The 14,991-nt window shown below is 38.1% G+C and overlaps 1 protein-coding gene across 16 annotated transcripts in view; it reads left to right on the forward strand.

Moving 5' to 3' along the window:
• DTNA (dystrobrevin alpha) overlaps positions 1-14,991 on the forward strand; it is a 293,386-nt gene that overhangs the window by 248,544 nt on the left and 29,851 nt on the right. For 13 of the 16 annotated variants that reach the window (XM_089517250.1, XM_089517254.1, XM_089517253.1 and 10 more), the window contains 2 exons: positions 686-778; positions 8,598-8,685. In XM_089517250.1, the coding sequence (XP_089373376.1) occupies positions 686-778; positions 8,598-8,685 (181 nt within the window). The remainder of the gene's footprint in view (positions 1-685; positions 779-8,597; positions 8,686-14,991) is intronic. The other 3 variants (XM_089517260.1, XM_089517265.1, XM_089517262.1) reach the window with 1 other exon arrangement.

A 14,991-nucleotide genomic window follows, 5' to 3' on the forward strand; every position in this document is an offset into this window, starting at 1 on the left:
CGCAGATCAATAGTGTGATACACAGTTCCTAGATTGCATCTGTTTCGTAGGGAAATTTCATTTTTAATTATCCCTTCATATCAAATCCATCCCTTAGGCATGAACATCTAGTATATCAGTGAGAGCATTCCAAACCATATTTCTCCATGATTTACTAGGTTACTATGTACAAAGGGGCTATTACATAAGGGCTAGCATTCTGCCATAAAGTGTTCTGCATGCAGTTTGAAATTATTCATTCTTAGGAACTGTGTAACATGATTTGTTGCATATATAGACTGTTTCTAAGAAATTCAACCAAAGTCAATTGAATTTGCCTCTAAATAAATTTGCTTAAGATTTCAGTTAAAATTAGCAGCTTCTTGGAGCAGTTGTCTTTTACGTTATGCTTCATTGTAGCACTAATCCAAGACCAGTTCTTGCATGGTCCTGAGCATTTCTGCTTCTTTGTAGACACTTTGTACACCTAGCAAGCTGATATTCTTGTCTTACAAGCCCTCTTTCTCAGTAACTCTGCCTTCTTCTTTGGTTGGAATTCATAACAATTTCAGCACTTGTTTTTTGAAGAACATTTGACTGTTCATTTTATAAATTCCCATTTCACACTCTTACTTGCTCCTGCTTTCTCTGTTTATTTCTCTTTGTCTGTCCGGATTATACCCCTTTTCCCCCAACCCTATTTCAGGTTACAGTATAGCCTCGATGTTGCAGACAGGCTGGCTGATGAACATGTTCTCATTGGGTTGTATGTCAACATGCTCCAGAACAACCCCTCACGGTTAGTGCAGGCTGGGCACCTTGGTGGGGGACGATAGAGGAGTGACAGTCACCTGGTGAATCCAAGTCACAGGAGAGTGCAATTTGTAAAGGATGGAGCAGAAACTAATTTGACTGGATTTGTTGTAATTCCATTTGATTTCAGCAGCGGTGTTAAAGTTTACAGATAATGCTGCCTTGATTAGAATTATTATTATGTACATTGATTGCTGTCTGCCTTTAAAAGGCAGTAATTAAAGTACTTACAAATATTATATACACTCTGATAAGTAGCTCATGAGTGTAGCCAGGAACATCCACCCTGAAATTTTGGGGTGGAGTGTTTCCATCAGGTTGTACTACAGCTGCCTTGGTTCTGACCACACATCCAAGTAATTGACCAATTGGGGGAACAAATCACACCATAGTTACCTTCCTTGTGAAATCAATCTGAAAATTATCACATCCTATTATCATTAGCCCATGCTTTCACCACATATGTACTTAATGAGAAAGCACAAATGGCCACTTTGCTCCTCAATGTATGTGTGTTGTATGCTAATGATCTACACAATGCCCCGCACTCTTCTTTACATGGAAGTGATTTCTGAGCAGACCGTTGAAAGTCTTATTGAGCAAGAAGCATTTAATACAAAGACAGAGTACGGGCATGATGTATTCATTTTTGGACTGCATTATTGGCAATTGTTGTTACTAATCATCGTTTAAGTTTTGCTTTTAATGTGCTGGCTGCTTTCTAGTTCTTATGTGGTTATTTGTCAAAATGACCTTGTGAAAGAAAGATATTTATATTTCCAAAACAATATGTTCATAACTGAACCAAAATATGAAGCCAGATCACTCAGATCTGCAACCCACTGATTTTCTGTTTGAAGGAAAGTGCAAGGGTGGAATGCACAGGAATCAACTGAAATTATTTTGAAATGTTCAAAGCCAAAATTTGTTGGTTTGAATTCTGTTCTACTGCTTCTGCACTACCATACTAAAGATGGTGCGCCAAAGCAAATCACAAAAGGTTGGTTGAAAGCATGTTATGGTCAATCCTGCCATGCCCAGAAGGCTTAACATCATATGAAGGCTAGACCTCATATTTATGGTGGCACACTTGTACCAATGGTTGGACATTTTCATTGCTTGGACAAGTAGCAGCGGTGGCCTTCCTGCACAACCAAGATCTTTCCACACAAGCAACAACAGTGGCAAAAATGAACAACAGCGGTGGCAGGCAGAAAGAGAAATGACAACAACCACTGTACACATGTTTCCTGGCAGAAGCTGGTTCAATCCATATTTGCTTACCATTTCAGTGCCAAGCTTCAAGGGTTCTTCAAGCCACAAGAGGTGATTTGTGAAACCATCTACATATTTCAAAGGCAGAAATGATTTCCTAAGCTCCCTTTCCTATATGTAATCTTTTCTTCAAGGCCACCTTAAACTTTGGCATTGAAATTATAGACTATTCTGGATAGTGGTGATCTCCATTGAGGAGCACATGTCAAGTAATCCTTAAACTGATGGAGCATTAAAACCTAGGATATATCATTAGAGGGACAATTGCTTCTGTGTTTCACAAACATGCCTAGAAAGTTTCCTGATTTATTACTCACAGTAAATTTTCATTGGTTAGGTATTTAACTGATGGTTTACAAGCTACTTTATACATATAGAATATCCTACTCTGTGTACTCTGTTGGTATTTCATGGTAATTGTAATTTTTGCCTGCCCATGCTTTGTGATATTAGTAAAATCTAGATAGCTCTGGAAATATAAATTTTTCAAAAATTTTGAAGCCTCAGGGGATGGATATTTCCAATTTTCCCCCCTTTCAGGGCCTTTTATAGGAGATCCATTATATTTTAAAAGCCTACTTAAATAAAAAGGTCTTTGCCATTTTTGTATTGGAGAGGGGCCAACCTATCCTCCCACAGAAGCGAGTTCCAGAGAGTGGGAACAGCCAATGAGAAGTATTTCTCTCATGTCCTCACCAAGTGAGCCTGTGATGGTGGCAGAACCAAGAGGATGTGGTGATGAGACCAAGAGAAATCTGTCTCATCTAGATCTTAGGATTTTTGCAGGAAGACTGTTTGTTGTTGTTGTTGTTGTTGTGTGCCTTTAAGTCATTTCCAGCTTGTGGCGAACTTAAGGTGAACGTATCAGGAGGATTTCTTGGCAACATATGTCCAGAGGAGATTTGCCTTTGCCCTCCCCTAAGTCTGAGAGCATATGACTTGCCCAAGGTCACAAAGTGGGTTTCATGGCTGGGTAGGGAATTGAATCCTAGTCTCTAGAGTCATAGTCCAACACTCAAACCACTATTCCATGTTCATGAAAGTCTTACTGTTACATAGTTTTAGAAAATATTTAGAGTAATATACGAGCATTTTGCTTGACATTTGGCCATTATTGTAAAATAAAATATTGCATAATTATTTCCTTCCATTTTGTAGGCCCTTGGAAAAAAGCTTGGGGGCATGGTTTTTTCCCCTGAGACTTTTTCCCCCTTAAGCTTTCATGTCTCTAGATAGATCCTTTTCATTTATACTGGTAAGTTTGAACTAACACTGTTAAACTTGAGTCCCCATGTCTGGCAAACTGAAAAAATTGTACGCCCTGACAAGCCTTTAATTTAATGCTTCTGAAAGCTGGAGGAGTAAATGAAGAAAACCCTCCATCATTATTCAAATAACTGAAGCAATGAGTAGAACCAAACATCTGCTTATTGACATTTCATGTTTAGACTCTTAACACCATTGATTATAATGAATATTAGACATTTGTCCAAGCTACCTTCTGGACTTCCAACAGATAAAATTAGTTAGCAACTAGCTTTGTAATGTGTAATGCCATATGCAAGTGAATGATGAAAAGCATGGTTTTGAATATGAAGAGCTCAAGCAACATAACAGGATTGGTTGTCTCTTAGCATTTTGTAGCTTTTACAGATTTTCATTCACCTTGTCGTGGTGCATTCTTGCCACAGAGCTCTGGTACATTATGCAAAGGTCCAAATACAGGTAATGCTCTGCTATACTACTTAAGTTCTAGAGGTGGAAACAAAACACTGTTCATTGTACTGATTGATAATTATGCCAGAATTAAGTTGCAAGGGGGGGGATAAGATAACGTTTTAGAGTAAGTTTTCATTATCAGAGAACAAGATAACAGCATGTAACCTAGAAATGTTTTGGAAAATCTTTCCTTAGAATGGTTTCAAGTATAGACTGAATGGCAGCCACAGCTTCATCCAAAGTAGGCACTATTGATGCTCAGTATGGTAGTAGCCATATATCAAAACATTAAATGATTCATCTGTCCCTCAATATTTGTGGTTCCTGCATAAAAGCAGAATTCCTTGGGATTTCTAGAGCAAGATTGGTCAAAACACAGCTCATCAGATGTTGGACAGCAGCTCCTATCTACCTTATCCAACATTGCCTGAGGTAAATAATGTTGAGAGCTGCAGTCCGATCATATCCAGAGGAGCACACTTTGCCAACTGCTATGTTAAAAGAAATACTATCAAGATATATATATATATATATATATATATATATAGAGAGAGAGAGAGAGAGAGAGAGAGAGAGAGAGAGAGAGGAATTAACAAAACACCATATAAGATTCTGAACACTGTATACTGTGTAGCTTCATCTGAATGGCCTGGAAACATTTTTAAAATGGGTAAATTAGAATTTTTCAGCTGAACAGGAAAATTAAAAATGGCCTGGGTGCTTTGTACTGTTTGATGAAGTACAGAAATCAACAGCTGATGATTTTCATAGAATGAAGATAATATCACTTGCTAATCTTAGTGTAGCAAGCTGCTATTAAAAGGCATGGCTACAGTGGCCAGTTGAGAAACTAGCACAATTTCCAGGGTGGGCAACACTGTGATGAGGCTGCACTTGGGCCATAAATTATTTAAAACAATCAAGACAGCTGAATAACCTAGATTGAAGCATGGGCATAGCAGTATATTACATTTTTTTCTTCTACAAATTTCAGAAAAGAAATGTGTTTTTACCCACTTGTGCTTATTTTTGGCATTTGGGGATGGGGAGTAATTTTCCTTCAAATCAGTGTGGCTTGTTTTTACTGGAGTGGGGGTGTGTGTTTCCTTTCCCAGTTCACTGTGATATGACTAATTTGCTTGAATAATCTGAGTTGATTTTGGGCAAATTAACAGCTTCCAGGAGTATCTAATGATGTTATCAGCTGAGAAGCAACTTGAATTCTATCCCTATTTTTCCCTACATATTATAATGAAGTTATAATATCAGAAAATGTCTGTACAACTTCCAGCCACATCAGTTCTTCCACAAGTTCAGTTGATATGGTAGCAGGCAAGGGGTGGATTTTTGACTTCTGGTAGTGCAGAGCAGAGATGATGTACAATGTTGTTCTGATTTTCCATTCAAACTTGTGGCTTTTTAGTTAGAACAATCATGCAAGATGTCCTTGACTTTTTGTGGCATGTTTTCCCTTGCAGCATGCAGCATCCACAGGTAGCAGCAATCAGGCTTAAAACTCTTCTTTATTTATTTTTGGGCTGAATTTCTTGCAATGGGAAGCAGATTTCCTTGGTCCAGCTGCATTACCTATTATGGACCCTTTCCAGCAATATTACCTATTACAGACTTGCCCCCTTTTCTTGGGTTAGGATTACATGTAGAGGCTTCTGGGGGTTTAAAGGTAGGCATTGGGGAAATAGAGAAGACATATAAGGGTTGGCCCTGTCAGCAGCACCAAACCTGGGGATTAAATGGGGAATGTTGCTGATTTAGCCTTCACCCAAATAGAGTCCATGAGCACTCTTCACTTTCTTCCATATAAATGAGTAGCGGACAGTTATGGAGATGGTAGAGAATGTAAAATAGTGGACTTGGACATATTATTCCTTTATGGGGACTCATATATACACACAAGTATTACATTCCTTTTATGTTTTATGCAACAGCTTTCCTGTCTGTAAAACACACCAACTTCTCTGCCTTGAAGAGCTTAGTTCTATACAAGGTGTTTGTAAAGCTTTAACACCATCAAATATCCTCTTATCTCCACTCAGTAATCAGAGATAAGAGCAGAAATATGCAGGACAGGTGGAGCATGCCTGCAGGTGGCATTTTTATTCCTGACATAATGAATAATTCTGTATTCCTGTGCACAAAGTCATATACAGTAATGTTGCATTCTACAGCATGGGGCCCTTCTTCTGCCTCACTAAAAATATGTATTATAGTGCAAAATTTAAAACAAACTGGTTTTGACTGGAGTTTGGCATCTAAGAGTTTATCCTGCAAGAATTTTTTTTGTCTTTAACCATCAGATATTTTTGTTCGATATATACACACACTTACATACATGCATGCACACATACCATTTTATCAGAGGTGTTTTGGGGACGGTGGTGTTGGGTCTGATAGAAACAGAGCAAAGGATGGTCAGTGTCGAAGCAATCCCTACTACACAGAATTTCTAATCTTGTTTTACCTCCTATTTAGGAAAATAAATGTCTTGTGATGCAGAAAAAGTTGACATCAGCAGAATGTTGCCCCATTTAAGGTTCAAAAAGGAAGTGTTATCTATCAGTTACCCTGAAGCATTCAAAATACTGTGAAAAGGTCTTAGACAATGGTACAGTACCAAAAAATAGAGCAATTAATATTCATAATTTATAACCTCTATATGTCTTGAATTAGAGATGTTCATAATAAAGATTTACCTCTGAATAGACATACATAGGGATTGCACAGTTAATGGCTAATTCATGTGTGCATGTTTTCATTTGTTCAGTTAGCAGCTTAATAATGTTATGAAGCACAATCATATACTCAGAAGTAAGTTCCACGGTATTCAGTGATGGTTATTCCCAGATCAGTATACATAGAATTGTGACTCTAGGCTGCAGTACTATTTTATGCATTTACCTAGTGTAAGCCATACTGAATTGCAATGCAGACAGAAATGCACAGGTTTGTGTTACCAGTTGATTAATTAGTATAAAACCATTGAGAAGCAATATAGCAGTCAATATACTATTATTATTATTAACCTTTATTTATAAAGCGCTGTAAATTTACACAGCGCTGTACATACAATCTTTTTAATTGGACGGTTCCCTGCCCTCAGGCTTACAATCTAAAAAGACACGACACAGAAGGAGAAGGGAGTGGTGGTGGGGAAGGGGCCTGTCTAGTAAGATAATACATATAAAATACATAGCAATACAGGAAATGATTCAATAAAACAGACAACAAAAGAACATCAAATAGCAAGTGACAATTATGCAATGCCTGGGAACGCTTCTCTGAACAGGATGGTCTTCAGCTCCGTTTTGAAGCTGGTTAAGGAAGTGATGGCTCTTGCTCGCAGGGGAAGAAGGTTCCAGGATATACGTAAACAGATAAATAATTGTAGTGATCAGTTAACCCAATAATTTTAATTGATTACTCCTCAATTTGCCTAGGAGTAATTTAGGCTGTAACCCTGTAAATATTTTCCTGAGAGTAAGTTCCATTGAACTCAGCAAATTTGACTTCCTAGTAGATATATATAGAATTGGGTTTAGTGGGCTTACAGCGGTTTGTATTAATTTATTACCAAAACTTCATTATAGGCACCTGTTCATTCTCTTGAAGTCAGCATAAGATAGCTGAAAAACTAGTGAAGTTTCAAAAATAACAATAAGCGGCTTTTTAAAAACAGTGGCAAAGTGGTCCATGTTAGGAGCATAAGATAAGCTCAGTTGCATTAGATCGAGATCCAACATGCTGTTTCCTCTGCTAGCCAGTCAGCCACTTTTGGAAAGTCCTAAACAAGGGCATGAAGGCAACACCATTTCTCCAGCAACTGGGAATCTAGTTGATCCAAACGCAGATGATCCACTTAGCTGACATGATTTATAGCAAACGTTAGTTTTTTAGACTACCACTCCTGAAATCTCCCTACTTGTAACATTTCCAAAGTGTGGTTTATAGCCATGGGTAAACTTATAAACTCGATGAAATTGTCCAGCCTTTAAGTTGGCCATCTGTGGCTATTGCCCCTTCATCCAGCAATAAAATTCCATCACATAAAGCTCCTCCAGGCAGGATAAATATGTTGGGAAGACTGTGGTAGTTTCTGTATTTCTCACATTATTTTTATGTTTTTTTAAACAGAGCCAAATTATTTTTCTGTTTTGCTAGACTGTTTCTGGCACTTCCAGGGACTAGCTGCAACATACTCTTGTATGTCCGTGTGTTTTTAAAATTCAAAGTCACATCAGTACAATATGTTCCCTTGTTTTCTGCTCTTTTTTCAAAAAAGCTGCAGTGCATCAATAAAATGGCAGTTTTAAAAAATTAAAACATTTTAGAGATGAGTTATTTTTCCCCTTCAAGCCATAGGACTACCACAGCAAACCATGCCCAAGTTAAAAAACAAACATGAAAAGCCTTGATGCAGATCTTTAGAAATTGTTACAAACAGCCGCCAGAAAGAATGCAACCAGTGGATGCAGAGGTGACAACAACTGGCTATATCCAAGGAGCTAAATACCAAGAACTCACACTTCTTTGGACCAATCTAGAAGAACCTTTAATTGGGCACTGTATGAAGAAGTACTTCATTCTGTATTTCACTGGATGATCCTGAATTCAAGAGTTAACTAGAGAGAACAATTTCTCTCTGTCCATTTTCTCCACACCATTCATAATTTTAATAACCTTCCTCATGCCCTCCCCTTGCCTGCTCATCTTTTTTCTATATAGGTTAAGGAACATTGTCCTCTTAACCTATATATTAATGGTTCTTCCATTTTTCCTTGCCCCTTCCACAACAGTTTGCTTGACAGTCCAAACCGTCTAGATGAAGAGCACAGACTGATTGCCAGGTATGCGGCGAGACTCGCAGCAGAGACTACTTCATCAGTAAGTGGTTTAAATTAAGGGGAGGTGGTTTTGCTTTGCATTGTTTTTTTTAACTCGCTAAAGTGAAAAGGTGTACCCCAGTCAAGAAAACTAATTCTGCTAGTTGCTGTCTGCCATTTGTTATACTTAAAGTGTGTGTATGTGCCCTCAGGTCATCTGTCGATTTATGGCGTACCCATGAATTTCTTAGGATTTTCATAGGCAAGGAATACGCAGAGGTGGTTTTTCAAGTCCTCTCCTCTGATATATAGCCTTTGGTACCTGTTATTCATTGGCAGTTTCCCATCCAAGTACTAACCATGGCTTTCAAGATCAGACAAAACCTGGGTACTAAAGATAGGCTACCAATTTCCCCTGGAATATGCTGGGTTAAGTCTAATGAACTTTAACAATGCTTAAAGATAAACTGTCCTGATCCTTAAGTAATTTCACTTGCAAGAAACTGTATTCAAATGAGGATTAAACTGGCTTTCTAGTAATAGAGGGTGCTCTATACACACTATGGAGAATTTCTACACTGCCTAAGTTCAGTGGCATTTCCTAAGCTTGTTCAAATCCCCAAGAGTCAACACAAAAACCAGACCATAGCACATGTTTGCAGTAGGTCGTAATGATTTGCCTAGAGCATTTTCCTCTTCAATTTTGGGGAATGAGCTAGTAGGCAACAAGCACTTCTTTTACTTCACTGGTTGAATTAAGCATGTGCTCAGCTCTTCAACTAAAACCAGGCTGAAAGTCTCAATCAGCTATGTAGCTACATAACCACCATAGTTATCTAACTACACCGTGTCTCTTGCCCTGATCCCCCTGTAATCCTCATTTACTTAACTGCCAACTGATATTTCTACCCCTTCCCATGAGCGATTTCTGTTGTGACAGGCAGAAGCAGGGTCCATGTCCCAATCCACCCTCACACCAGAAATAATTAATGTGAGAAGATGGTGGGAATGTCAGTCAACTGCTTCCTGATTAGTGGGAACAGATTCCCGTTGATTGCAGCAGCTTCTGTCCAATAAGTGGAGATTCGGGAACTTTCATGGTCCCTACATATCCCCTAAGTTAGGAAATACATAGTGAATACAAACCAGTCATGAATTTGTTATTGATTATGCATTTGTAACTGCCTTAGTGAATTCCAGCCCGGGCTTTTAACCTTTAGGTGGATTGTATCTTCTCTTTTTGTATATCATGTAATCTATACAGTGAATACTATGTGTGTTTACAACTAAATCTAATTGCCCAACATTTCTGCTTATCTGAATTTATTTTTTCCCTTGTAACCCTCAGTCAGCACATCCAGTTAGCCAAATAGGTTTTTAGCCGAGTTACAATGTGATCCTATATGTGGTTACTTTAACTTTAGTCCCATTATGTTCAGTGAATGCAGTCCTCCACACTTAACTGGGAATAAGCCCAGTTTATATCTGTTGAACTTAATTCTGAGTATTTATGAGTAAGACTGCATAGCCAAGTGGATTGTTGTTGTGTGCCTTCAAGTCATTTCTGACTTATGGTGGTCCTAAGGCAAACCTATCATGGGGTTTTCTTAACAAAACTTGTTCAGAGAGTCCTTTCTCTGAGACTGAGAGAATATGACTTGCCAAAAGCCACCCAGTGACTTTCCATGACTGAGTGGGCATTCAAACCCTGGTCTCCAAGGTCATAGTCCAGTGCTCAAACCACTATACCACACTGGCTCTCTGCCAAGTGGATGCTACTGTTGCTTTCATAAAACATAGTTATAATATTAGTATACTATGATCCTGTATCTGGCAACTTTTAATTAAAGAAAAGGAATTTTTAAAAGATTTTCTAATATTAATAGTTCTCCGGTGTAATATTAGTTTAAACTTTTTGTCAGGAAAGAAAGAAATGTGAATTTTTGCATGCCTTGGCTCAAGTATTGCAAATACCAAAAGCTTGAGTTTTTCAGTTAATGATATTGTAGACAATTAATGTAACGATCTGTTGCATTAGCTGTGGCTTTCATTTGTCTATCAGAATAATGATTATTATTGTGTAAAATCTGAAAGTAGAAGAATGATGGGCTAAGAATATACTTTGAAAAAAAGACAGTGAAGCAGAAACATAATAAAAATGTGGGGAAGGTACATTGTAGCACAAAAGTAGTTTTCTTTTTCTTCACCTTAGAATAGTTTAAACAAAAAGGGTAAATAAATTTAGATGTAAAGTAATTCTCTATAAAACACTATAAACTTAATTTTCACTTTGAGAACTGATTTTGGTCTGCCTTTTGTCAATGAGTTGTTTTTAACATGGAGCTTGTAAGGCAAAGCTGCCTTTCTGCAGTTGTAGTGCCTCTTAGACTTGATCTACTACATACAAGAAGGAGGAAGAAAATTACACAAGTCACAAATATTTGAGGGTCAGATAGTATGTCATCATGCTAAACTAAATTTCATTGCAGATGTGGCACAATTTGTTTTGGCCTCAATCAAACCTTAGAAACAGTTTTTACCTTCCAAGTGGTTTGATTCAAATAGCTAAGGCTAGGTGTGCCATGACTTTTCAGTAAACTTTGGCTTGACTTTAGGGATGCAAACCCACTATCTTCAGTTGATTAACATATCCTTGGTATCTCTAGGTGCAGTTACACATATGTTCATCTTTTACTCTTGACTTACAAAATGATTTGCCCAGTGTACCATGGAACGGAATGCACAAGACACAAGGCATGTTCTAGCCAGTGTAGAGTCATAATAAACTGAAATAAACACAACCAAATTTAAAGCTCATATGTTAAAATATTCTTAGAGAACATCTTTGCCATAAACTGCCATTAAGAGACCAAGGAATACTGAACTACTGTTGTCTCGTTAGAAGAGATTATAGTACAAATTCAAGAATGTATAATTGTATGTTATGTCTGTTGTTTGTTGAATTAATTTTATGTTTTTATCTGTGTGATTTTCAATAAAAACATGGGTGGAAAAGAAGAGATTATAGTACTTGGTAACATGGGAAGGAGTGGGGAAAAGATGATGACAGCATTTCAGGTGAATAGACTTAATCAAGGAATTTCAGGTGGATAGACTCAATCAAGGAAGCCACAGCCCTGAGTTTGCAAGACTGCCATAGGTTTGTTAATAACAGGGTATCTTGGGAGGTCCTTCATTCATACAACTGCCATAAATGAAAACCAGCTTGACAGCAATTAACACTACTTAACAACAGCAATAAAATAAAATAACTGCAAACAGCAAAAACAGCTAAAATATTAAAAACCAGACAAGAAAATAAGAAACAGTGTTCATTAAGGTGGTAAATTACTAAAGTTGTCACCGAATCAGTAGCAGCTGGTGGCTTCCATGTACATTTTGTATTTTTTAAAAAATAAACAGAATATAAATTGATAAACTAAAGAATAAATGATAGCTTATACCTACAAAAGTAATATCAATATTCCTGTTGTAATTAGAAAACTCTCAGGAACAAAAATTAAAAATACAGTAAGAAACTGACTGTGATAAAACCTAGCAGTCTTCTTTTGAAGTAGCCTCTGCTGTTGCCAAGTCTGGGCTTTTGAGATTATTTATCCCAGTTCTCTTTGCCAAATACTTGTGTTATGTGACAATGCCAACTCTCCATGCTAGAACAAGGATCCTAGGAAACTCCACCTCAGCTAGTTTCCAAGATGAAATTCTGAGGCTTACAAAATTCCATCTCAAAGTAGAAGCAACCTCTACAGAATTCCTCAGTTCTTCTGTGCCTTCAATTAAAATGCATTAAGAAAGAAGAATTTCCATTTCCCTGACTGTAAAACTCTTTGCATCACAAGGAGAAAGATCTCTCCTGGCCAGTCAGTACAGATCAGCCAAGGATCATAGAGCTTTTGGAAACTGAAGACTGAGTGTACAGGCTGTTGCAAGCTGAGGAAGAGGAATATTTCTCTAGGCCTTGGGCTCACTCAGGGAAATGATTCTAAGAACACATATATTTCTGTAATCCATGAAGAGCTTGAGAGAGACCATTCATATCTAATATAAATTAATTTATACAGCTAATGAAGAACATAATTTTTCCACCCCTTACTGTGTGCAGGCGAATTGTATGAGAAAATTATCAAATTCCTCATAATGCAAAACCTATCTCTGAATTCTATTACACAATAGCTTTTTGAAAGAGAGGAACTATTACTGTAGAAAGCTTTACATCAGGAACAGTGGACTACCACCTCATGTGGTGCAAGGTATAAGTACATCACCTCATCAAAATGTTGGTACATATAACCATACAGATGCCCTACAGGTGGCAGCTTCTCACCAAATAACTTTCTAAACTTAGGTTGATTCTGCCCACTCAGCCCAACCATTTGGATTTTCTAAGCAGAAAAGATTATAAAAGGCTTTATGGAGCAGCTGGTTTGCTTAAGCAAAAGTGTCTAAGTTTCTAACATGGCTTGTCTTTCAAGTCTTACTGTTTGGTTCTGGCTTGTTCTTCACTCCTGCTTCCTAGTTCATTTTCTGATCTAGATACTTGATAATTGAGTTTCTTGTTCTTCCATACTGCTGCCTATGAATCAGCCCTGTGATGCTGTGTTTAGATTACACTAAATCACTTACATTGACAAGATATCATGGTGCTTTTGTAGCAATACTTTTATAAGCAAAACATTGCCAATGCAAGGAGCAAAAATAAATGGAGACTTTGGAGACTTGACAAGGATGGAGTTTGGAATTCTCTACTAGCTCAGAAGCTCATTCTTGACAATTGCGTAATTTATATCTGAATCCCTGCGTATTTGAGAAATTTCTTATTGGTGTTGCTAGTGTTTTGATAGCTCTTTGTGATACAGTGATGAATTAAGGCAGTCAGAATGAGTTCTCTTACTTGATAGTGCTTGTTCAGTTCCATGGTTTACCTGGAAATTGAGGAGGATAAAATTTATAAAGAAATGGCTAGCGCCAGTTGATGAGAAAATGTCATGAGTCTGTGCACAGATGAGAGCTCAGATGAGAACCTACTCTGTGAGGTCTTTGTTAGGAGTAAGGAAAAAATACGTTGTGTCTGCTTAAGTACCATCCAACAGAGTTTAATTAATCCTGCTAGGACAAGAAGGTGATGCCAAGCCTATTGTGACTTTTTCCCTAAGAATTTTGAGGATCAGATAATTTATATCCATAACGAGTCTGATGCCATCTTGTCCACAGGAGAGCTGGTGGAAGTGTCCAGAGTGCTATAGGTTTTCATGGGAGGCATTTCATGTTACTAAGAATCTCTAGATGTGTGCATGGTGTACCCACAATCTTTTGTCACCTTGAACCCCTAGTTTACTCCATTCAATAAAGCCTGAGACTACTCACTGTGTCTGTGAAAAGTTAGCAGCTAAGGAGCATCCTCCCTCCCCAGTTACTCACCTCAGATTTCATGACAGTGGTGAGCTCATATTGGAAAGGAAGTAGCGAATGTCTACTGGTGTGTTAATTATCGTAGCACTTAAGTGGGGACTTTGCATCTTGTCCATAGCTTTGCCACATGAGCACAAGCCACTTGAACATATTGGTAAGGTGGGGGCGACCATCCTATTGTTTTCCTCATTTCACCTTGACTACTGATGGTGTCATAACCAGACCATTTTTGCATGTCATGATGTGGGGAAGGAGAGGAGGAGATCAACAAGTTCCTCTGAGGGAGGATGGAAATTAACAGCCACTGTCAGTCAGATAAATTATTATAGGGAATTAGAGCTCTATGGAATAACATAGACTTGTCAAAATAATTTATTTGGGTGATAAATTAGTCTCATAGTGAACTGCGCGTCACACTGAGTGGCTGATCGCATAGTGTCAGAAATACAACACATCCCCATTTTTCATGGGCGTTCATAATTTGGGGGTTAACTTGGGATGGGTAGGTGATATTCCACTGGGATACAGTTCAATGTAGAGGCCATTCCATGCTGGTCTCAGAATCCTGTGTTCTGTGTTTGGAGCTGGAAAGAAAAGGTCCTGCTGATCATGCTGCTGTGGGAGAATGCCCCCAGTGGGAAAGATGATATTCTTCTCACAGCACAATATTGGATCAGGACTGTGGTGCCATTTCATGGGAATAGAAAGCTCACAGTGGCTAAGAATTTGGGCCATTTTGCAATTTCAGTTAAGAGATTTGTGGTCCCGGGTTTATGAGATACAAGAAGTGCAACTTTTGTGATCATGTTCTAGAAAGCTCTGTATAACAAACATCCTGCTCACAGATGGCCTTCACTATTCCAGTCTGAGACAGAAGCATGATTCCTTCATGATCCTTTCTCCCTTTGTACAAGGGCTATCTGAGTTAGCTTCTAGT

The sequence above is a fragment of the Sceloporus occidentalis genome, unplaced genomic scaffold (assembly GCF_023333645.1).
Source record: "Sceloporus occidentalis isolate IW3139 unplaced genomic scaffold, rSceOcc1.0.p SCAF_3, whole genome shotgun sequence".
Lineage (NCBI taxonomy): Eukaryota > Metazoa > Chordata > Lepidosauria > Squamata > Phrynosomatidae > Sceloporus > Sceloporus occidentalis.